The following is a 26242-nucleotide window of genomic DNA, read 5'->3' on the forward strand; positions in this document are numbered from 1 at the left end:
AGTTTCTGCCCCCTCCAACCTGGCAGGCCTCACCAACAGTTTTCTCAGGTGACTGCAATGGACCTTTGCAGACCATGCATACTCCATGTGCCCTATGCTCCTATTCTGCTGCTGACATGCCCCCTCCAATACACCCTTGTTCAGAACCCATCCAAAGCGGTGCCACAATAGTATGCAAGCAGTCCCAACAGAGACCAGCATCACTCCAAAGTGACTCCTGCCCCAGGGAGAAGGGAAGATAACCCCACACACTACTCCCAACTGCAGAACCAACTGGAGGCAAACTGGGTCCCAGGCAAACTGACTTCAGGCCCAGTCTAGCAACAAAAATTTCTCAGGGGATGACAAAGGGAGAGTACCCTGAGGTTCAGTTCTACTACATCTCTGGCAAACACCTGGTCTGACTCAACTCAAGCACAAGACAAACCCAGACTGGCCCACTAACAACACAGGGACCAAACCCTGCCCACAACAGGCAAAGAGAGCCATTACGGATGACTGGACTGAAGGCAAACACAGATCAGCCACAAGAGCGGGGCACACATAACACACGTAGGAGACCCTGAAGCACCAAGTCTGTTGAATGGGGAACACTGCACTGGAAGGCACCATAAGACCTAGTCTTCATCAGGCCACTACTTTCAAGACAGGAAAAATAGCTGACTTTCCTAACACAGAAACAGACACAGAGTTAGACAAAATGAGGAGATAGAGTATGTCCCACATTAAACAGGACAAAATCATAGCAAAAGAGCTAAGTGAAATGGAGAAGTAATATGCCTGATAGAGAATTTAAAGTAATGGTCACAAAGATACTTACTAGACTTGAGACAAGACTGGAGGACCTCAGTGAGACCATCAACAAAGAGAAAAAAAAAACACAAAAATGAATCAATCAGAAATGAAGAACAATAACTGAAATTAAAAACAGACCAGTGCTCACTTGGGCAGGATATATACTAAAATTTGAACAATACAAAAAAGATTAGCATGGCGCCTGCACAAGGATGACATGCAAATCTGTGAAGTGTTCCACATTTAAACACACACATACATACACACACACACACACACACACACACACAGAAACATACACACGCACCCCAGGTGGAATAAACAGACCAGGGGAAGAAGAAGGAATCATCAACCTGAAGGACAGAGTAATGGAAAGCAATCAAGTTGAAGAGGATTCAGAACAAATAATTTAAAATGCAATAGACTTGGGGAACTCAGTGACACCATCAAGTGTAGTAACGTTCACATTTTAGGGATCCCAGGAGAAGAGAGAGAAAAGGGGGCAGAAAACATATTTGAAGAAATAATACTTGAAAACTTCCCAAATCTGGGGAAGGAAGCAGAAATCCAGATCCAGAAGGCTGACAGCCCCCAACAAAATCAACCCAAGAAGGTCCACAACAAGACACAGAATAATTAAAAAGGCAAAAGGTTGCGATAAAGACAAAAATTTAAAGACATTAAGAGGAGTGTCTGGGTGGCTCAGTGTGTTGAGCATCTGATTCTGGCTCAGGTCATGATCTTGCAGTTCATGGGTTCGAGGGCCACAAAGGGCTCTCTGCTGTCAGTGCAGAGCCTACTTCAGACCTTCTGTCCCCCTTTCCCTCTGCCTCTCTCTCTCTCTCTGAAAAATAAACACTGGGGCGCCTGGGTGGCTGAGTCGGTTAAGCATCCGACTTTGGCTCAGGTCATGATTTCAAGTTTGTGAGTTCGAGCTCCACATCGGGCTCTGTGCTAATCGCTGGGAGCCTGGAGCTTGCTTGGAATTCTGTATCTCACTCTCTCTGCCCCTCCCCCCCTCAAAAATAAATAAACATAAATAAACAAACATTAAAAAAATTTAAAGGGGCATCTGGGTGGCTCAGTTGGTTAAGCATTTGACTCTTGATTTCAGCTCAGGTCATGATCTCAAGGTTCATGAGTTTAAGCCCCACATTGGACTCCACAATTATGCAGAGCCTACTTGGACGTTCTCTCTCTTCCTCTAACCCTCTCCTGCTCATGCTCTCTGTCTCAAAATAAATGAACAAGAAAGAAAAGGGGAAAAAAAGGAAAGGAAAAGGAAAAGGAAAAGGAAAAGGAAAAGGAAAAGGAAAAGGAAAAGGAAAAGGAAAAGGAAAAGGAAAAGGAAAAGGAAAAGGAAAAGGAAAAGAAATTTCCCAGAATAGGAAATAAAGAGCTTCCCAGACAAACAGAAGCTAAAGGAATTAATCACCACTAAACAAGCCCTATAAGAAATGTTAAATGGAACTTTCAGTGGAAAGACTGTACGTAGAAGAAAAATAGGAAGCACAAAGCAGTAAAATTGGATTTATCTATAAAAATCAGTCAGGTGGGGGCGACCGGGTGGCTCAGTTGATTGAGTGTCCGACTTTGGCTCAGGTCATGATCTCACAGTTCATGAGTTTCAGACCTGCATCGGGCTCTCTGTTGTCAGTGTGGAGCCCACTTTGGATCCTCTGTCCCCTCTCTCTCTGCACCTCCTCTGCTCACTCTCCCTCTCTCTCAAAAATAAATACACACAAAAAAAGAGTCATGTGATTCACAAAATAAAAGAATGTAAAGTATGACACCATATACCTAAAAAATGGAGAGGAAAGAATGGGTTCAAACGTAAGCAACCATCAACTTAATATACACTGCTACATGCATAAGATATTATACAGAAACCTAATGGTAACCACAAATCAAAAATCAGTAGAAGACACACAAAAATAAAGAGAAAGGAATCCAAGTATATCATTAAAGAAAGCCAGCAAACCATGAGAGAAGAGATCAAAGGAAGAAAGACACAGAGAAGAAATACAAAAACAACCATTAAGTAACAAAAGAGCAATAAGTACATATCTGTCAATAACTTTGAATTTATATGGCCGAAAATACTTCAATCAAAAGACATAGGGTGATGGAATGGATAAAAAGGCAAGACCCATCTATATGCTGCCTACAAAAGATTCATTTCAGACCTAAAGACATATGCAGATTGAAGTGAAAAGAAAGCCAGGGTAGCAATATTTACATTGGATAAAATAGATTTTAAAAGACCATAACAAGAGACAAAAAAACACTATATAATCATAAAGGGAACAATCCAACAAGAAGATATCACAATTGTAGATATTTACATACTCTACACAGGAGCACCCAAATACGTAAAATAGCTAATAACAAACATAAAGGAAGTAATCAATACCAATAAAAGTAGGAGACTTTAACACATTCTTTTCAAGTGCACAAGGAACAGTCTCAGGAAAAGATCACTTATTAGGTCACAAAACAAGTTTTAACAAATTCAAAAACACCGAAGTCATACCATGGAATCTTTCTGATTATAACATTATGAAACTAGAAATCAATCTCAAGAAAAAAATCTGGAAAGAACACAAATACATGGAGGTTAAACAATATGCTACTAAACAATGAATGGGTCAACCAAAAATTCAAGGAGGAAATAAAAAACTCATCATCAGAGATATAAATAAATCAAAACCACAAAATGAGGTACAACCTCACACCTGTCAGAATGGCTAAAAGTAAAACTCAAGAAACAACAGATGTTGGCAAGGATGTGGAGAAAGGGAAACACTTTTGCACTGCTGGTGTAAATGCAAACCGGTGAAGCCACTCTAAAAAACAGTATGGAGGTTCCTCAAAAAATTAAAAATAAAACTACCCTACAACCCAACAATGGCACTACTAGGTATTTATCCAAAGGATACAGAAATACTGATTCAAAGGAGCACATGCACCCCAATGTTTATAGCAGTGCTATCAACAATAGTCAAATTACGGAAAAGGTCCAAATGTCCAACAACTGAGGAATGGATAAAGATGATGTGGCGCATATATATATACATATTCCATTCCAATGGAATATATATATATATATATATATATACACACACAATGGAATATTACAAGGTGATCAAAAAAATGAGATCTTGCCATCTACAACAACGTGGATGGAACTTGGGTGTGTTATGCTTAGCAAAATAAGTCAGAGAAAGACAAATACCATATGATTTCACTCATATGTGGAATTTAAGAAACAAACAGAATAACACAGGGGAAGGGAAGGAAAAGTAAGATAAAAAGAGAGGGAGGCAAACCCTAAGAGACTCTTAAAGACAGAGAACAAACTGAGGGTTGCTGGAGAGAAGGTAGGTGGGAGGGATGGGTAAATGGGTGCTGGGCATTAAGGAGGGCACTTATTGGGATGAACGCTGGCTGTTAAATGTAAGTGATGAATCACTGGGTTCTACTCCTAAAACAAATACTACACTGTATGTGAACTAATTTGAACTTACTTATTTTTAAAAATTTTTAAATTACTTTATTTATTTGGGGGGCAGGGGTAGAGAGAATCCCAAGCAGGCTCTACACTGTCAGCACGGAATCTGACACAAGGCTCAATCTCACTAACTATGAGATCATGATCTGAGCCGAAATTAAGAGGTGGGCGCTCAACCGAATATGCCACTGAAGTGCCCCTTGTGTTTATTTTTAATTTATTTATTTAAATTCAAGTTAGTTGGGGCATGTGGGTGGCTCAATCAGTTAACTGTCCGACTCTTGATTTCGGCTCAGATCAGGATCCCATGATCCCTCAGGTCATGGGATTGAGTCCCGCATCGAGATCCATGCTCAGAGTGGAGCCTGCTTAAGATTCTCTCTGCCTCTCCCTGTGCCCATCTCCCCTGCTCATACTCTCTCTCTAAAATAAAATTAAGGGGAGCCTGAGTGGCTCGGTTGGTTCAGTGTCTGACTTTGGCTCAGGTAATGATCTCATGGCTCATGAGTTCAAGCCCTACATCAGGCTCTGTGCTGACAGCTCAGAGACTGGAGCCTGCTTCAGATTCTGTCTCCGTCTCTCTCTGCCCCTCCCCTTCTCATGCACTCTCTCTAATATAAATAAGTATTTTTAAAAATTTTTTTACAAAATTTTTAAAAAATGAATAAAATAAAAATAAAATAAAAATTAATTAATAAAAAAAATACATGGTGGGTACCTGGGTGGCTTAGTCAGTTAAGTGTCAGACTTCAGCTCAGGTAATGATCTCATGATTCATGAGGTTGAGACCTGCTAACAGTGTGGAGCCTGCTCAGGATTCTATCTCTCCCTCTCTCTCTGCCCCTCCCCACCCTCAAAAAAAAAAAAAAAAACTTTAAAAAATTATAATAATAAATCATAAAAAATCATAATAAAATAAACTACATGGAGACAAATGAAAATGAAAGCACAAGGGTCCAAATCCTTGGGATGCAGTATAAGTCATTCTAAGAAAGAAATTTAGAGCAATACAGGCCTACTTCAAGAAGTAAAAAAAAAAATCGCAAATAAACAACCTAACCTTACAGCTAAAGGAACTAGAAAAGAACAAACAAAACCCAAAACCAGTAGAAGGAAGAAAATAATAAAGATTAACAGTAGAAATAAACAAAATAGAAACTAAAAAACAATATAACAGATCAATGAAACCAGGAGCTGGTTCTTTGTTTTTGTTGTTGTTCTTGTTGTTTGTTTTAAAGATTTTTTATCATTTTTAAGTAATCTCTACACCCAACATGGGGCTCGAACTCACAACCATGGGATCAAGAGTCACAAGTTCTTTGATAAACCTTTAACCAGACTCATAACAAAAAAAAAAAGAGAGAGAGAGAAAGAAGACCCAAAATCAGAAATCAAAGAAAACAAGTAACAACTGACTCTACATTAATACAAAAGATTATAAGATAATATCACAAAAAATTATATGCCAACAAACTGGACAACCAAGAAGAAACTGATAAATTCCCAGAAACATATAACTTCCCAAAACAGAATCAGGAAGAAACAGAGAATTTGAACAGACCAGCAGTGACATTGAATCTGTACTCCAAAAACTCCCAACAAACAAAAGTCCATGACCAGACAGCTTCATATGTGAATTCTACCAAACATTTAAAGAAGAGTTAATATCTCTTTATTCCAAAAAATAGAAAAGGAAAACTTCCAAATTCATTCTATGAGGCCAGCATTACCCTGATACCAAAACTAGATAGACACTGTGAAAAAAGAGAACTACAGGCCAATATCTCTCACGAACATTGATACAAAAATCCTCAACAAAATATTAGCAAAGTGAAACCAACAATTCATTAAAAAAAATCATTCATCCAGGCACCTGAGTGGCTCAGGTCATGATCTCACAGTTTGGTTCATCTGCTCTCCACACAGAGCCCATTCCAGATTCTCTGTCTCCCTCTCTCTGCCCCTCCCCCACCCGTTCTTGCGTGCTCTCTCGCTCTCTCTCTCTCTCTCAAAAAAAATAAACATTAAAAAAAAATCATTCACCATGATCAAGTGGGATTTATTCCCATAATGCAATGATGGGTCAATATTCGCAAATCAATCAACATGACACATCACATCAACAACAAAGGAAAGGATAAGAACCATCATATCATTTTAACAGATGCAGAAAAAGCATTTGACCAAGTATAACATCCACTCACGATACAAACCCTCAAGATAAGTAGGTTTCGGAGGGAACATACCTCAGCAGAATAAAGGCCATATGTGAAAAACCCACAGCCAACATCATACTCAGTAGTGAAAAATGGAGAGCTTTCCCCTAAAATCAGGAATAAGACTAAGATGTCTATTCTCACCATTTTTACTTAACACAGTATTGGAAGTTTAGTCATAGCAATCAGACAAGAAAAATGAATAAAAGGCATCCACATTGGTAAGGAAGAAGCCAACGTTTCACCATTTGCAGATGATATGATACTATATACAGAAAACCCTCAAGACTCCACCAAAAAACTACTAGAACTGATAAATGACTTCAGTAAGGTCACAAGACACAAAATCAATATACACAAATCTGTTGCATTTCTATACACTAATAATAAAGTAGCATAAAGGGAAATTAAGAAAACAATCCCATTTAAAATTGCACAAAAAATAAAATACCTAAGAATAAACTTAACCAAGGAGATGAAAGATCTGTACTCTGAAACTATAAAATACTGACAAAAGAAACCAAAGACAACACAAACAAATGGAAAGATATTCCATGCTCACGGACTGGAAAAACAATTACTGTTAAAATGTCCATACTACCCAGAGCAATCTACATATTTAATGAAATCCCTATCAAAATTCTAATGACATTTTTCACAGAAGTATAACAAACAATGCTAAAAGTTGCATGGAACCATGAAAGACCCCAAATAACCAAAGCAATCTTGTGAAAGAACAAATGGAGGCATCATGGTTCCTGACTTCAAATTATATTACAAAGCTATAGTAATCAAACAATACAGTACTAGCCTAAAAGCAGACATAGACCAATGAAACAAACTAGAGAGCTCAGAAATAAACCCACACAGGGGTGCCTGGATGATGGCTCAGTCCCTTATGCATCCAATTCTTGATTTTTGCCTCAGGTCATGATCCCAGGGCTGTGAGATCAAATCCCGCATTGGGCTCCAGGTTGAACATGGAGTCTGCTTGGGATTCATTCTCATTCTCTCTCTCTCTCTCTCTCTCTCTCTCTCTCCCCATCCTCCACTCACACACTTGTGCACACTCTCTTTCTAAAAGATTTAAATAAATAAATAACCTGCTGATATCCTGAGGGCATGACCTTAAAAAAAAAAGAAACAGACCCACACATAGATGATCAATTAATTTATAACAAGGCAATCAAGAATATACAATGAGGGGGGTGCCTGGGTGGCTCAGTCAGTTAAGCATCCAACTCTAGATTTTGGCTCAGTTCATGATCTCAAGGTTCATGAGTGCGAGTCCCACATCAGGCTCTGTGCTAAGTGTGGAGCCTACTTGGGATTCTTTCTCTCCGTCTCTCTCTGTTCCTCCCCCACTTGTGCTCTCTCTCTCTCTCTCTCAAAATAAACAATAAAATAAAATTAAAAAAAAGAATATACAATAAAGAAATGACACGCTCTTCCATAAACAGTGTTGGGAAAGCCAGACAGTCACATGCAAAAGAATGACACTGGAACATTATCTTACAGCACACAAAAATCAATTAGAAATGTATTAATGATTTGACATTAAGACCTGAACCATAAAACAACCAGAAGAGAACTTAGAAAAACTTTCCCTTTATATAGGTTTTGGTGATTTCTTGGATTTGACAGCAAAAGGCAAAGGCAAAAAAAAAAAGCAAAATCAAGTACATCAAACTAAAAGCCTTCTACGTAGCAAAGGAAACAAAATGAAAGGCAACCTGTGAACTGGGAGAAAATATTTACAAATCATATATATGATAAGGCACTCACATCCAAAATACATATAAAAATGAATTCTTAAAACTTAATTAACAAATCTCATTTAACAATGGACAAAAGATCTACATAGACATTTTTCCAAAGAAGACAGACAGCCAACACATACATGAAAAGGTATTCAACATCACTAACCATGAGGGAAACGCAAATCAAACCACAATGAGAATATCACTTCAAATCTATGAGAAATAACAAGCGATGGCAAGGACAAGGAAAAAAGGGAAGACTTGCGCACTATAGGTGGGAATATAAATTGTTGCAAACACTATGAAAAAGAGTATGTTCCTCAAAAAATAAAAAATAGAACTACCATACGATCCAGCAATTCCACTTCTGGGTATCTGTTGAAAGGAAATGAAAACACCACTTTGAAAAGATATATGCACTCCCTTGTTCACTGTAGCATTATTCACAATAGCCAAGACATGGAAGAAACCTAAGAGGCCGTCGATGGATGGATAAAGAAAATGTGGTATATACAAAAAAAGAAGCAAATCTTGCCACTTGAGATAACATGGATGGACCCTGAAGATTTTATGCTAAGTGAAATAAGTCAGACAGAGAAAGGCAAATACTGATGATCTCACATATATGTGACATGTAAAAAAACAAACAAACAAAGTCACAGATTTATAAAACAGACTGACAGTTGCCAATGGCCAGCGTTGGGCAAAATGGATGAAGATGATCAAAAGGTATAAACATCCACTTAAAAAATAAATAAGTCAACATATAAAGTACAGCATGCTGATTATAGTGAACTCTATTGTATATTTGAAAGTTGCTAAAAGAGAAAATCTTAAAAGTTCTCATCACAAGAAAAAAAATTTGTTACCACGTGTGCTGATGTATTTTAAGTGGACATACTATGATCATTTCACACTATACAAAATATTGACTCATTATGCTGTAGACCTGAAATTAATGATATGTCAATTATACCTCAAAACAATAAATACCAATTTGGGCATTTACAAAAAAACTTTTTATATAGAAGCAGATTTATACATAATAGACTTAAATTTCAATAAATATATATATATACACAGATAGATATCACCAGACACACAAATAAATAGGAAAATATGACCCATTGTCTGGAGGAAATTCAGTTAATAGAAACAGACTCAGAAAGGAGAGAAAGAAAGCAATTAGCAGATAGAAAAAAAAGTTTTTAAATTTTTTTTAATATTTATTTTTGAGAGTCAGAGCGCAAGCAGGGGAGACACAGAATCTGAATGAAGCAAGTTCCAGGCTCTGAGCTGTCAGTCAGCACAGAGCCCAATGTGGGGCTCAAACTCATCAACCATGAGATTATGACCAGAGCTGAAGTCGGACGTTTAACCAACTGAGCCACCCAAGCACCACTTGCAGATAGAAAATTTTAAAATATTATATAATGTGATTAAGAAATAATGGAAGACATGAACTTAACCATAGAGAAATTAATATAAAAAAGAGGCAAGGGGTGCCTGGGTGGCTCAGTCGATTAAGCAACTGACTCGATTTCAGCTCAGGTCATGATCTCATAGTTAGTGGGTTCGAGTACAGCTAACACTGACAGTGCAGAGCCTGTTTGGGATTCTACCTCTTCCTCTCTTTCTCCCTCACTCATTCATAAATATATAAATATACATAAGTGTAAATATACATATATATATATATATACACACACACACACATGCACATACACTCTCTCAAAATAAATAAATAAACTTAGACAAGGAAAAAAAAAGAGGCATGTGCTACTTCTGATGATGAAAAACACCATACTTACACCAACAAAATCACTGGTCAGGCTTTAGAGCAAATTAGACACTGTAAAAAAAAAATCAATAAACTCAAAGATACTGAGATCAACAGAACTACCAAAATGAAGCAGTGTGGGATGGGGGTGGCAGGGAAATTGAGCTAGTGAGCTATCAAGCCATGAAGACAAATGGAAGAAACTTAAATGCATACTGCTAAGGGGAAAAAAAAAAGTCAGTCTGAAAAGACTACATACCGTATGATTCCAACTATATAACATTCTGGAAAAGTTATAGAGGACATTTTAAAAGATCAGTGGTCATCAGGGTACGAGAAAGGAAAGAAGGATGAATAGGTGGAACACAGGAGATTTGGGGGGACTATGAAATGATTTTGTACGATACTGTAATGGCAAATACAAGATATACATTTGCCAAAACCCACGGAACTGTACAAAACAGTGAATCTTAATGTAAACTATGGATTTTAATCATAATGTATTCCTTCATTTGTAACAAATGCACCACACAAATGTAAGATGTTAACAGAAACGGGGGTGGAAAGAGGGTATATGAGAGCTCTCTGTACTTTCTATAAACCTGAAACTACTCGAAAAAATCATTGGCTCTTTCAGGTTTTCTCCGTCCTGTCCCCATTTTTTCATTTGTTTGTTTTTTAAATTAAACACCACCCCTCCCTGTCCTTTTCTCTTCCAGTGTCAATATTACAAGCATTATGCAAGGTTCTCCACTAAGCTATCTCTACCCAAGTCCCTCCAAGAACTCCTTTATGATCAAGGTTTTAACTTGGCTAATGAACTGCAAAATAATATCACTCCCTATCACTTGCACTATGTCTGCATCATCTGTCATTTCTACCTGTATGTTCCCCCACTTCAACCACAGCTATCAATGATTATCACCACTTGCCCACTCACCTAGTCCCAAACTTGCAAGTATTCTCCTTGTACCCTATATATTCCCCATTTATGACTAAGACTCATCATTTTCTTTCATACTGACCCTTTTCCTCTCCCTTCCACTTGTGCCACCTTCTGAACTTACTACATTCCTGAATTACTTCAATAGCTTCTTTCTGCATTCCATGTTAAACTCTCCTCAATTTATCCTACATATATTACCAACAGTTTTCATGTGGCTAGCCCTCAATTATTGGTCACTGGAAAGACTGTTGTGGATGATTTTAACAGACACTATTGACTGGCTACCCAATATCCATTCTTCTTTGTTGAGAGACCTTTTGTTTGGGGACCTCCACTTTCCCAAGTGACTCAGGGAAGTGAATCCTGGGATGAATCTTGATTGGTCTTACCCAATCACAGTAGTCCCATCCCCCAAGATTTAAGCCCAAGCATGTGGTTCAGTTCGGGTCATGAAATGTGAGAGGTGGCCCTCTGAAGACTTCTGAGAAAGATTTCTTTGCTCCTACAAATATGACACAGGAAAAACATGGTACTTTCTCACAGTGCCTGGATGGCTCAGTCAGTTAAGCGTCTGACTCTCGGTTTCGGCTCAGGTCATGATCTCACGGTTTGTGAGTTCAAGCCCTACATCGTGCTCTGTGCTAACAGCGTGGAGTCTGCTCGGGATTCTCTCTCCCTGTCTCTCTCTGCCCCTCCCCTACTCTCTCTCTCTCTCAAAATAAGTAAATAAACTTAAAAAGAAAAAGAAAAAAACACAGTACTAACTCTACATGTTGTCACATTTGAATTAAATCCTTGGAACTCCTACAGCCAACCTGAAGATAAAGCCGGCAAGCATAAAGGGGGCAGAGGCAAGAGTACTTAAAGAAGTGGAACTGAAGCCCAGATATAGTCCCTGAGGAGGCCTGATATACGCAACATCAATAAATCTCAGATGCATTATGCTTAATGAAAGAAACCACACAAGGTAGTACATATCATAATGATTCTATATATATATTCCATATGCAGTTCTAAAACAGGAAATACTAATCTATACTGAGACAAGTCATATTATCAATTGCCTGGAGCAGAACTTCCAAGAAATGACTTGTAAGAAGGAACTTTTTAGGGTGATGAAAATGTTCTGTATCATGACAGACGTGGTGATTACAGTTATCAAAAGTCATTTAACTGTATCCTTAAAAATGAATGTATTTTACTATATATAAGGTATATTTCAATAAAGTTTATTTAAGAAAAATGGATAATTAGTACTATAGTATGCCAGATGATTATAAATGCCATGAAGAAAAATAAAGTCAAAAAGAGAGAGTACAGGAGGCAAGAAGGTAGGGGTAGAAGTTATGTATATAATTTTAAACAGGGTGGTTATGACAGGCCTCAGTGCCTTTTTAATAAAGACCTAAAGGAAGACAAAGGTGTACAGGAGACATCTGGAAGAAAACATCTCCAGACAGAGAGACCAGCAACTGCAAAAGCCCTTGTCTTTTTCAGTGATAATATGGAAAGCTATCTGAAGATTTTGACTAGAGTGATTTTTTTTTTTAAGTTTATTTATTTTGAGAGGAGGGGCAGAGCTAGGAAGAGACAGAATCCCAAGCAGGCTCCACACTGTCAGTGCAGAGCCCAAGGCAGGGCTCGAACTCACAAACCGCAAGATCATGACCTGAGCCAAGATCAAGAGTGGATGCTTAACTGACTGAGCCATGCAGGTGCCCCTGACTTCTGTTTTGCAAGGATCACTCTGCGTGCTCTGTTGGGAAAAACTATAAAGTGGTAAGGATGCAAGCAGGGGGAGCCCAGTTAGGAGGCAGCTGCAATAATCAAATGGTAGCTGAAATCAGGGAGGTGGTAAGCAGAAATGTTCAGATTCTGGATCAAATTTAAAGATAGTCTTTGCTAATGGACTGAAAGTAAGACTGAAAGAGAGGAGTCAAGGATAACTATAAGATTTGGAAGACATAGAAGGACTAGGGCACCTGGGTGGCTCAGTCAGTTGAGCATCCAACTCTTGATTTCAGTGCAGGTCATGATCCCAGTGTGGTGGGATCTTGCCCCATGTCAGGCTCTGGGCTGTGTGGAACCTGCTTGAGATCCTCTCTCTCCCCACCCCTCTGCCATTCTCCCCCACTCAAGCTTTCTCTCTCAAAACAAAAAAAACGAAGAAGAGGAAATGGAAGGACAAAAAAGTCATCCACTGAAATGAGGAAGACTGTAGGGAAGAACTGGTTTACCTGGAACAGTGAGAATTTTATTTTGGTCAAGTTAATCTTGAGAGGCCTATCGAATGGAGATGTAAAGTAGGCAGGTGGATATACAAATCTGGAGTTCAGGGAAGGGGTCTAAGCTAAAGATAAAAACCTGGGAGTTGCCAGTATATCAAAAGGCACTGTAAAGATATAAGCCTGGGGACACCTGAGGGGCTCAGTTGGTTAAGCATCCAACTTCGGCTCAGGTCATGATCTCATGGTTCACGAGTTCAAGCCCTGCGTCCGGCTGCGTGCTGACAGCTTGGAGCCTGGAGCTTGCTTTGGATTCTGTGTCTCCCTCTCTCTCTGCCCTTCCCCCACTCACACTATCTCTATCTCTCTCTCTTTCTCTATCTCCAAAATCAATAAACATTAAAAAAAAAAATCTTAAAGAGATAAGCCTGGATGAGATCACTAAGAGACTGAGTAAAGAAAAGAAAAAAAATTCCAAAGGCTGAGCCCAAGGTCAATCTAATACTTGGAAATGGGAAAGAAAAAGAAACAGTAAAGGAGACTGAGAAGGAGTGGCCAGTGAAATAAAAGGAAAACCAAGAGGTGATCTCCTAGAAGCCAAAGGAAGAAAATGGTTCAACCAGGAAAGACCAACTGGAATAAATGCTGATAGGTCAAATTAGATGAGGGCTGAGAATTCACTGGAATTATTAGAGAATCATGGTCCCTTGAGGAACCCAAGTCCATGTAAACATTCCTTGTTCTAGATGAGTAACTCACACACTGCTAGGTTCAATCTGTACTAATTAGAAATCACTGTGTATTTTTAAATCAAACTATTACTCCTAAAATGGAAGCAGTAGTATGTTAGTCTATTTTAAACATGATGTTTATTTTTGTCACTATTTGGTATTCTAAGTATTCTGGTAAATAATCACCTCTGATGTTTACCACTTTTACTCTAGCCTCATCAAACCCCAAACATTTCCACATATAATCATCAAGATTTGCTATATCTTTTTCCAAGATGTGATCTTTCGTTTACTAAAAGGTTAAAATGTAACACTGGATGAAACAGAACCCCTGGACAGTACAAATTATTATCCAGTGAGCATTAAAGGACACAAACAGAAGACTCCTAGTACAAAAGCATAAAGTCACAGAAATATAAATATATTTTAGGACAAATGCAAAAGACTCAGTCTAACACACACATACAGGATGCATACTGTGATCCAAATCTTTTTACCCTGAGCCAAACAATGTAAAAGGCTTGGTTTAGGGCAGCCATGGTCTTATCTATTTAAAGATACATTTTTAATACTGGGATCCTGCTGCTGTGCAAATTTTGATAGGAGAACATTTCAAGTCCTCTTCAAAGCCAAGGGAACAGTGTCTCCCAAGTAATCTGGTCCATTTCAAGGTAACTGACCTTCCTCAAAACAAGAGATGGTAAGTAGAGTCCTTGGCCAGGACAATAAGATAACATTCCCTCAGACATGTCCATTCGAACTTGAATGCTAAAAATAAATTGAGCATACATTCTTCACAAAACCACAGGCACTAATGGTGCATGCAACACACTGCAATCCTAATTATTCCTTCTGGGCAAAGGATATTTGCAGCCCCTATCAATTCCTGATATAAGGAGTAAAAAAGAATACTAACAAGTCATACCAAGTGTGTATTCACATACATGGACTGACTGCCTTTCAACTTCTAGGTCAATATTTTTTGTGAGCTCCTTTTGGATGTTTCATTAAGCAGATTATGTTCCTGGACATGAACATTTCAGTCCCCTCTCAAACAGATTAGATAGCAAGTTGTTCCTAAATTTGCCACTATGAGATAAGTGGCAGCTAAAATCAGAAAATTCTTGGTACAGCCTAAAAGTGATTGTTTTTCAGGGGCGCCTGGGTGGCTTAGTAGGTTAGGCATCCCACTCTTGATTGCGACTCAGGTCATGGTCTCAGTTGGTGAGATCAAGCCCCACGTCAGGCTCTGTGCTGACAGTGTGGAGCCTGTGTGGAATTCTCTCTCTCCCTCTTTCTCTGTTCCTCTATCTCAACATAAAGAAATAAACTTAAAAAATAAGAACTGATTGTTTTTCATTTCAGAGAAACTCAGCTAGTCAGTTGCAGCAAACAATTCCCCAATGACAAAGTAACATAGTTCAAGGTTACTGCTACCTTAATTTTATTTACATGGGAACAACAAGGTAATGGTACTTTTCACCCTTCCCTCAGTTTACCAAATCAATCCTTATCACCAATTAGAATACACTGTAGTATCCTCTTGGGTTGCTGAGTAATTGCTACTTTCATGCAACAAAAGCAGGTTTTGTTTCATCCTTTGCCAGTTTAAAAAACAAATGTGAAGCCTTTTGATGTCAGGAAATCCAAAAGCAAAGTGCTCCAAGTAACCAAATGAATCAATTCCATTTACATTTTTTAATCAAGTTCAAGCCTAAAATAAGTAACCCTACAAGGACACATTAAGTAAAAATTTTATTTTCGCATGTTTGTACATCCCAAGTAGAACAGACTTCTCCTGTTTTTACAATAAACTTCTAATTAGCACACGAATTTTCAAAACTAATTTCCTGTGTTTCAGTGAGACTGGATTCTGGAGGACATGGGAGGGGAAGAAGGGAAAGAATTATTAAAAGTACTCTTCTAAAGAAGAAACATGGCTATGTAATTCCTACGCAAATGTTTGTTAACTTGCCCTCGCATAAAAACAGTGATGTCATTCTACACAGCAGTACAGCAGAGTTATAATGAACACTAAGTTTTTAAATCACTGGCAACTTAAGGAAATTAAGAATATTACTCAAAAATCTCCTCTCCCTAGAGTACCACATCTGTGAAAGAGGAGAATGTGCCCGTCTGAGGTTACATACACACTCAGCATCAACAAAAGTGAAGTCATTTCTCCTTGCACAACAGGAAAAGTTGTTTTTGTTTTTTTTTTTCCCCCTTACAGCTCTGAGCAATGAAAGCCAGGACTTTAAATGGCTCTGTATAAAAACACAAAAAGGGAGGGTCACAATCTATTAGTAAAAGCAGTTCAACAGCAAGAACACCTCTTCCTTTAAAATAAAATCTAAAAAATAACTTTTTAAAAATGCCTTCTTACCTTTGAAAATTATTTTATCTTTGCTTCATTTTCTCTACTCTAAAATACAGATTACTACACTTAAAGAGAAGATATAAGCTGATAAATTTCTATCTGCAGTGTGCTCTCACAGCAAAAATAACGTGTACTTTTCTCCTACAGCAATCACTAAATAAAATATCCAAACCTGATTCCAGTAAGAACAATATAAACTATTTTTACTATAACATCAACAATATTTACTGCACCAAGTTTTGTGGTTTATTTCCTAATCTAGTAAAACTATTTCATCAGCTTTAAAATTACACCAAATTGACTAGAATACCAACTTTACAACTATCTGAAATTGTAAAATGGTTGCAAAACTTCAGGCACCATGACTATGTCCCTTTCTATTAATATTTAACATAACTAAACAGAGAAACCAAATATTTCGACTTGGCTTTACTGTCATCAAACTACAGGTCAACATCCAAACTAACAATTAAAATCACAAGAGAACTAACATAATAGTTTAAACAAAGGGCAGTTCAACCAAGCTACAGTGAAAAATTCAGATTTCTACATCCTAATTGCTTGAAAAGTTGCTCAACTGTTCAGATTTTGGCTACTGTTAATTTGTTCCCTATCAGGAATATATCTACTGTTTTTACTTTCTACCTGTGCCACATTTATCTTAGGTTTTACACTTCTGGATCTTTCAACCATTAGAGATCAACCATCAAATTACTTCAACAAGTAGAAATAGCAACACCGCTCCCAAACAGCAAATTCTGCATTGCTAGACACTTATCTAGTTGGTAGATTTATACCATTGTTCATTCTTAGTTCCTTAAATGTAAAAAATACCCGCAGAATGGTGGCATACCTCTAAATTGGTTTAAATATGGTACAAAGTTATTTTTAGTTAGGTTCAAGTTTTAAAAAGGCACTAATCATTCTTCTCAGAGACTAATCTACTCAAGTTCCTCCCATATTAAAAAAAATTAAAGCTTAATTTGTCTCTCTTGGAAAAAAGAAGTGTATGTAATGCTCAAGTAAAAGAACATTAGAATTACAGAATACTAAACCTGATATCAAATCAGGGTCAGGATCATACCTATTGTTAATAAAAATAAGTCTGACATTTATTCTAATGATGGTCCTTTCAAACACTAGAAAGGCTAAATGTTCTCTATATGCACTTTCAAATGTAATTCTTATTTTTAAAAAATTCTCCTATCTTCTAGTGTGCAAAAAGGGAAGAAAACCCCCATAAATCCTTATAAACTGGTTCTTATTCATAAAAAAAAAAGGATACCAGAAACATTCATGTATTATTTGAGAATTGTGTCTATTCCCTCCTTGCATGCTAGAAAGATGCAAAGACAAACACTTGCAATTATTCAGACAGATCATTCCACAGTTGTAACTTTCATCACAGTTCTCAAAGCAGTATGGTGAGGTCAGCTCACAAACAGCTTAAGTAGCAAAACTAGAAATTGGTGGTAGTAGTATCAGGCTACATAACAGCCTCTCCAAAGAATATGAAGTAAGAGAACTGAAATGTGCTGGCAACATGCCAAGAGACTGGACAGAATATAGCTTTGAGCAATGAATACGCAGAGTTTACAGTATATAGCAATTCATCATCTCTTATCCTGTAGTTTGATTTTCCTTGTATAAAAACCAAAATAAGCCATATACAGGAGGTCATTTAACACTACCAAATTTCTCTTCATATGTGTCTTAAAAGACATCTGGGCATGCAATGATTTGGTTAAACTAAAAACATACCCTATAAAGGAATATGTAACTTCCATCTTATATGGAGATGAAGAATATGAAATAGATATTATTATATTGATATTATTCTACATAGAACAGCTTTTATTCTCTAAGGATTATACTGCCCTGGGCCTAATTCTAAATGCTTAGGTTTTTCTATAGTGCCAGTTCTAACTAATTATCTCTGCAACTGATTGGCTTTTAGAATTGGTTAACCTTCTCAGGAGATTTAATTTAAGAATTTATCTTATCCAATCAAAGAACATAATTTTGATAAGAAACAACTGCTTTGACCTAGTCAAAATGTTACTTTTACAATTTCAGCTTTGTTGAATCATATTTTAAAACAGAATAAGAAAACCTAATTCTTAAGTCTTTGACTTTCTAACTGTATTTTCTTTCTGAAGAAACAAAATGTACCTATTTTAGGCAAAAGAATCATATTCAATTCAAATCAAGACACATTTTACACCTATTTTGTGCCAGACATTATGTTGAGAACAGAGGAAACAAAGATAAAGATGTATACAGTCTCAATGAGCTGACAATCAATCTAGTTGAGGCAAATGACCCACTTAGAAATCAATCATCTCTCTCTGTCTCTGCTATACTAGCTACAGGAACAAAGCTCTGGCATCACCCAGGAAAGTGTGAATAAGTCTGCCAGGGAGGACAGAAAAATCTTCAGAGAAGACAAGCTATGTCTTGAAGGATAAAAATTTCACAAGGGAAAGGGGATACTTCAAGCCAAAGAAAGAATGAACAAAATCAAGAAAGCACAAAAACATCTGACAGGGGCACCTGTGTGGCTCAGTCAGTTAAACGGCTGACTCAATTTCAGCTCAGGTCATGATCCCATAGTCCGTGAGTTCAAGCCCCGCATTGGGCTCCATGCTGACAGCTGGGAGCCTGCTTGGGATTCTCTCTCCCTGCCCCTCCCCTGCTCAATAGCGCATGAACCAGCTCTTCCTCTCTCTCAAAATAAATAAATATACTTAACAAACAAACAAACAAAAAAACGGGTGACAAAGTCCGGTGACAAAAGTAGGGACAATGATTTCCGGTACATGTACTACTTATTCCTCTTCTATCGTCACCCGTGACAGAGATACTAATCAATTAAAGCATGTTTAAAGCCCACATGAGACTCAAAGTCCTTTTCAACAGATCACCCCAAATCAACAGAAGGATGTTAAATCCAGGAGATGAAATTTGCACTATACTGAGCCTGGGACTAGAAAGTGGTGGGACTTGAGGCTACAGGGGTACATTAAGGACAGATTATAAATGAACATGAATGCTAGGCTAAGAAGTTTAGATTTCATCCTCTGGGCAACAGATCAAAGAATTTTATGAAAAATATGGATGTGATCAATTCTGGCAGATGTAGGAAGAGTACATTTGAACACACAGAATAAAGGCAGAGACAACAGCTAAGAGGCTATTGCAATAATCCAGGTAAGATACAATGAAGCCCGAATGTCAGTGATGGCAAAAATCTACTGCAGGCTCTAAACAAAATGGAGTGTTTTGGATTCTATAATTCATGGTTTTAAACAACAGTTTGAGAAAAATTAGTATTCTAATTGGAATTCCCAAATAATATTCAAAAAAGAAAAGACAAATTAAGGTAAAGACTGGAATTAAAGAAGTGAATCACAATGATACTCAAGATTACTCAAGACTATAAATTCAGAAATAGTTATTTCAGGTTTAGCATCAAGGGGAACATCCTCATGACCAGACTAATACTCAGCAAGTCTTTTCTTCCTGAGGGCGCTAATACTCTAGCCAAACAACAAACTCTATTCACCTTACATGCCCCCACAATGCAGAGTCAAATTCGCACTCCCAGTGGGATGCAGAAAGAACAAAAGTCAAATTGAAAACCAAAGCTTGAAACTATGTAGGAAGTTCCACTTTATCCAAACATTTACAACAATGTATTTATTTCACACAAAATAAATCTTATGGAAATACTACTACTATTCTACCATGAACTAAATCATATCCCAGCCTTTTAACTCTAGACTTCTTGGCGTGGAATACAATCTAGCTGTAGCACTTAGGGCAGTATGCAAAAAAAAGTAACAACCTAGCACTTTTGGAGAATGTTTTAATAAAGTATTCTGATTAAAACCAAAAACTTCATTATAGCCCAAAAGGCCAAAGACAATCAAAAGAGATTTTCTATTTTGGAAAAAGAGATTCTTTTACTGTTGCAAAGGCTAATGTACTGATGTGAAATCCAAGTGCAACGTGTTAACGTGCATGCTGGAAAAGCTACCATTACTGTTTAAGACCTAAGGATACTCATATTAAGAATAAAATTATCCTATAGTGAATGCCAACAATGCACCTGTACTATATAGATATATATTCAAGGGTTTTACTTTGTTACTGTCCCAATTCTTTTCTCTCCTAATAACAAACTGTCAAAGTGGGATTCTCCTCCTCTCAAAATAAGCTAAAATGAAAAATATGAACTACAGATATAAAATTTATGTGATATATTGTTTATTCTGAGAAAACAAATCACATGTTTATCATAATCCCTCTCTTTTCCATTAAGAAGAGGAGTAGCTAGTCATGAGCAGAGTCTACTTCTCATGATGTCATTCCAAAGCCATTACTAAATGTTACACATGTTATGCTTCCTTCAAATCAATCACCAAACAAGTCATCTTCAGACTGAGGTCAAATTCCATTCACTACAAGATCTCCAAACTTGAAGTAATGGTCCATTTACTAAGTAATATTCAAAGACCAAATTCCAGAAAAACCCTCCCCTTGTACCTCCCCCACTTAAAAAAAGTCTTCTCCTTTTAGCTCATTGTAATGGAATGTGACCTGTAGTTAAGGGCTTTTCCATTCCTTATTTACTGTTTAGAGAACATGAAGCTCATCTATTCTCTCTCATAGGAGTAATATATTTCTTAAAATAAAAAGAGTGAAGTATAGGTGGTCAATCATATAACAATTAGAACAAACAAAAAGTAAATTGGTTTACTTGATTTCTCATGCATGAAAGAATGAGTGTATTTAAATGATAAATGGATCTATTTTTATCTTACAACACTGGTCCAACATCTTAAAAGGACCTATGATTTGTATGACTCCTAATAAATCAGGTAAGGAAGGAGAAGTTAAAACTACACCTACTTAAATAAATCTTCACACACAAAATTACTGTAAACTTCTTTTCATGACAAATCATTTTCGTCACTGAACTTACACACTTAAATATCTACCGGATCACAGAGAGAAGAGGAAAATATCTAACAAATGTACTGCAAAGTCTAAAATTAAACACATCTATCTGGGGTTCAGTTAGCATTTTTAAAAAGTATGTATTTGACTAGGTGATCCTCAAAGTTTCCATGATACTTTAACCCAAGTTTTAAAATGAACAAATTCTAGACAAAAACTTCTCCCACAATAACCCCCTTCAGGATACATTTTACTTACATTCTTCCTACACCTTCATACATGTTAGTCTCATCTATCAAAGTCATAATCTCTGTATCTGTAAGATGTGCATGCTTTTTCGTCCTGTTTAGCTGTTCAATCTGTATGTCTGCAAGCTTCACCTTCTGTTGAGTGTCAATAACTTTGGCTTGAAGCTCTGTGAAGGCCTAATAAAAAAAAAGTCCTTCATTTAGTGGGTGAAACATTTTACAGGAAACACTTGAGTCAAATCCAAATATATTAAAATAAGCTGCTAACCAGAAACAAAGTTGTGAAATTTACCAACACAAACATCAATAAAACTCAATACAACTGTAAACAATCAAGCCACCATGCTAAATCATGAACTTACCCTGTCCTCAGAAAATGCAGTCTACATGAAGCAGAACAAATGCACCTTAAATAACCATATGAAGAAGCAGGTATCCAAAGAGTAATAAAACAATAAATGCAACAGAGGATGAAACACAGTGATTCAAAACAAAACTATAACGATTCACTACATTTGTATTACACTGCTAGGTTTCAAAACACTTTCCCACATTTATTTGAAATACTAGCATGGGAATATTAATATGAGAACATTGAGGAATATAGTAATACCTCATTTACTCCTCTCAATAATCCTATGATTTAGGAATGGGAGTTTTCATCATCACTCTTTACAGATTAAAGTAACCAACTTAGGGGCTCCTGAGTGGCTCAGTCTGTTAAGCATCCGACTTTGGCTCAGGTCATGATCTCATGGTTCCTGAGTTCAAGCTCCATGTCAGGCTCTGTGCTGACAGTTCCAGGCCTGGAGCCTGCTTCAGATTCTGTGTCTCCCTCTCTCTCTGCCTCTCCCCTGCTTGCTGTCTTTCTATCTCTCAAAAATAAATAAACATTTAAAAAACATTTTTTTTTTAAATAAAGTAACCAAATTAGTTGAAGAGATGTAAGTGGCTTGCACAGGGTTGAACAATTATTATGAGGAAAGGCAGGAACTTAACACTGAAACCCATTTCTTCTGACCTTTAGTTCAGGAAGGTTTCTATTTTACAGTAACATTCAGGACACAAATATTTTTAAAATAAAGATTAAAAAAATTAAAAAATTCAAGGCATTGGTAGAATTGCATCATAATCTTCATATGCACATACCAAGCCAAATTTGACCCTCGTATACACTTAAAGATAAACACAGTTCTTGGATACTCTTATTTAAGGGCCTGGAATGACTTTCAGATGTTGTCAAATTTATGCCTTAATAATACCATTTGTGACTGCATTACAGGGCAAAGCCCTCTACTTAACTTTTTTCAGACTTTGTTCTCACCTATTAGTAAGGTTTCAAAAGATTGATTTGGGGAGACAGGAGGTGCCTGAAATTTCCTATTAGTTTCCACTACCCGCCCCCCAAAAAGACCTTATAAAGATATTAGAAGATGAAACCTTTAAACAAGTTTGTTTTTTACTTAAGCTAACTGGCTGTCAAAACTATGCAATTTAAGTCTCCAATCATCTTCTTAGTTTGCATTCATTGTCCAGAGGTTTCTTAACAACAAATTCAAATGCTGGGAGTTAAGTCCACTCACAGCTATACTCTATTGTTAGCTCTTTCACTAAACCCTGACTTACATTAGAACTTTTAACAGAAAAAAAGATAAACTTTTAGAATGCTTTAATCATTCTTCAGATTAATTCTGTTTTGCATGTAAACTTACAGGTGATCTGTACACATTGCTAAAGCCGCTGGTATACAGTTCAAGCTAAGATATTACAGCATTAGAGAACACCAGGTTAAGGGCTAAATTTACAAGTTTCAAAAGAAAAAAACACAAAAAGCAAGGTACATACACATAAATCCTCAGAGCAATAACAAACAACTTCATTTAATAGGAGCAACAAATATTTGAGCTATCTTGTTTCATATGCAAAGGTTCACCCAAACGAAGTGTTAAGACGTTAAATTTGCTCTTCTGAAGAACCTAAGCTAATAAACAAAAGGTGTGAAGTTAAGCAAAGAATAGTGGATTCTAGTCCCAACGTTGGACTACATCTTTTCTAGAATTCAGTTTCCTTTTATAGAAAAGTATAGGTTTAAAGTTGATGAAGTCCAGGATCCTTTCCCTGACAACCCTTAAGTGGCAAAAACGTTTTTGGGTAACAACACATTTATAAACAACTGTTTGAAGAGAGAAACCCAATTCCTTCCGATACCGATTTTATTTGGAAAATTTTAGGGGCTTGTTCTTGTTTCTTTCTTTCTTTCTTTTTTTTTTTTGGCAGGTCCTTCAAGAAAGGGGGAAGGGGAGATAGGGCTGGGAGTCAAAGCCCTGCTATGAGACTAACTTTGAACTGTATGTACATACTGTGACCTTTCAAAGCATGAGATGGAGTAAGTGGCCTAAAAACACAAGATGGCCTTGGAGTTTTTCAAAGCAAATGAAGATTAAGAATTTACAGATGCCTCAGACCTGGCAAGCCGTCCGAAGGGGCTCCAACTTGAAACGCTTACTTCAGGCCTTACTATGAAACTGAAGGCTCCACGCAACGAAACGGCCCTGGAGGTCAGAACAAGAAGACGGGCCAGCTATCGGCCCGCCACAGGAATCAAACCAGCCCAACTGGCTCTTAGGCAGAAAGAGCAGCTCGCCCCCCACGCCATCCTAAGGAGACCCGGTCCCGCCTTAGGACTCTGGGAAATCACGCCCCAGTTCCCTGGGGCCTCTTTTCTTCCTCCGGACTCGAGTCTCACTCGATATTCTTGACCACAGTCCCCTTAGCTTCCAAAGAGAAGCCTCTGCCAGGTGAGGACCCTCTTTTACCTTCTTCAATTCCAGATCCACGGGAGCGGCCATCTTGGTTCAGTCGACGCGCCTGCGCAGTAGGAGAAAGCCGGAAGGATAGTGGGGGAGGGGCGGGCCTTGGAGGTTTGACTGTCCCCTTTCCTTCTGCGCCTGCGCATGGGTCGGATTAGCCGAGCTTCAAGAACTATTACGATACCCATTACGTCCTCCTCACGTGACCTATCAGGCCTGGCGCGCAGATTCTGAGGATGGTTTTAAGCACTTGGACAAATAGCTTACCTTGTGCTTGCTGAATAGAGTTGCATGCAGATTCGGCCAAAACTTTTTCAGGCATTCATTCCTTCAGTTAATCCCTGTGGTGTCAGGGAAGTGGAAAAATCAGCCGGAGCTTCAGGCAGGATAGTGTGGAGGAGACCAGAGGTCTTCGTTGAAATGTTCTTCCAAAGAATTTATTTCTACTGAAATCCCCTGGAAGACTTTCTAGACACAGTAGTTCTCAAGAGTGGCCAAATGAATTTATTAAAAGAGTACAGATTCTCTGGTCCTCATCACAAGCTTAATTATTTAGAATCTTTGACACTGGGGCCAGGAAATTTGTGTTTTCGAAAACTCCCCTTATCACCTGTAAGTCACCCATCAAGTCACCTGCAGACCACATTTTGAGAATCTGCTGTAAAAGCTCTGGCATTTGAACCAGAAGGATGAATAGTAATTAGACTTTAGAAATGGATGAAATGGATGTTTTACCTGATGTGGAGAACAAGGGCAAGAGGAAATGTAGATAAATTTCCTTATAACCTGAAGTTCATTGACAAATACTTGAGACAGGCAGAGTATGACATTCCTCCAGGAACTCCCAACTGTCTTAATGTTTTGCTAGAGGGGAAAAACCCTTAGCTAAAAATAGTTAAAACCTTGTAAGTGTTCTTTAGCATATGCAAGTCCTTTTGGAAACTTCACCTTGTCTTTACCTCCCCCAACTCCCCAACTATGGTAAAATCTTGGTTTGAGAGCATAATTTGTTCAGGAAACATTCTTATAATACAAAGCACCCATATATCAAAGCGAATTTTAAGAACCATTGGCTCAGTTGGGATCATGTGTCATTCGGCATTACATACTGCTCTTATTGTAAGACATTGCTCGTTTATCAAGTTACAATGTATTAGAAATGTTTGCTCATGTTGCGGAACACTGGCAGAACAAATTACTCACAATCCAAGGTTTTACTGTATATAATCACTCACCCCTGACAATCCCAGTGCAGCTCTTTCTGCCCACAGGTCTTGTCGCTTTGCTTTAATAAAAAGACCTTTTTGTACCAAAGACGTGTCAAGAATTCGGGGCACCTGGGTGGGTCAGTCAGTTAAGTGTCTGACTTTGGCTCAGGTCATGATCTCACGGTTCTTAAGTTCAAGCCTCACTTCAGCCTCCCTGAAGAAATGTACTTTCTTACATTTATTTTTATTTATTTTGAGAGAGAGAGCACAAGCTGGAGAGAGGCAGAGACAGAGGGAAAGAGAGAATCCAAAGCAGGCTCTGGGCTGCCAGCCCAGAGCCCAATGCAGGGCTTGAACCCACAAACTGAGAGATCATGACCTGAGCCAAAACTAAAAGAAAAGAAAAAAGAAAAGAAATTAAGAGCTGGTTCTTTGAAAAGATAAACAAAATTGATAAACCCTTAGCCAGACTCATCAAAGAAAAAAAGCGAAAGGACCCAAATAAATAAAATCAAAAATAAAAGAGAAGTAACAACTGATGCCACAAAAATAAGAAGGATTATAAGAAAGTACTGTGAAAAATTATATGCCAATAAGTTGGGCAATCTACAAAAAATGGATAAATCTCTAAAAACATACAATCTTCAAAAATTGAATCAGGAAGAAATAT

General features: G+C 37.6%; 1 protein-coding gene and 1 non-coding gene across 2 annotated transcripts in view; one reads left to right on the forward strand and one right to left on the reverse strand.

Moving 5' to 3' along the window:
- The window catches only part of PFDN1 (prefoldin subunit 1), a 71735-nt gene extending 47285 nt beyond the window's left edge, over window positions 1–24450 (reverse strand). Inside the window, exons 1-2 of the mRNA XM_047085659.1 lie at window positions 24371–24450; window positions 21565–21731 (exon numbers count right to left, since the gene is read on the reverse strand). Coding sequence (XP_046941615.1) covers window positions 21565–21731; window positions 24371–24403 — 200 coding nt within the window. The 5' untranslated portion in view covers window positions 24404–24450. The remainder of the gene's footprint in view (window positions 1–21564; window positions 21732–24370) is intronic.
- On the forward strand, window positions 936–1042 carry LOC124523097 (U6 spliceosomal RNA). Its single transcript, XR_006964913.1, has one exon. It is a non-coding gene; the product is annotated as a U6 spliceosomal RNA (small nuclear RNA).
- Window positions 24451–26242: the final 1792 nt, after the last annotated feature.

Source organism: Lynx rufus, unplaced genomic scaffold, assembly GCF_022079265.1.
Source record: "Lynx rufus isolate CCGP_SWC_20201006 ecotype Redwood Valley unplaced genomic scaffold, mLynRuf1.p SCAF_1, whole genome shotgun sequence".
Classification (NCBI taxonomy): domain Eukaryota; kingdom Metazoa; phylum Chordata; class Mammalia; order Carnivora; family Felidae; genus Lynx; species Lynx rufus.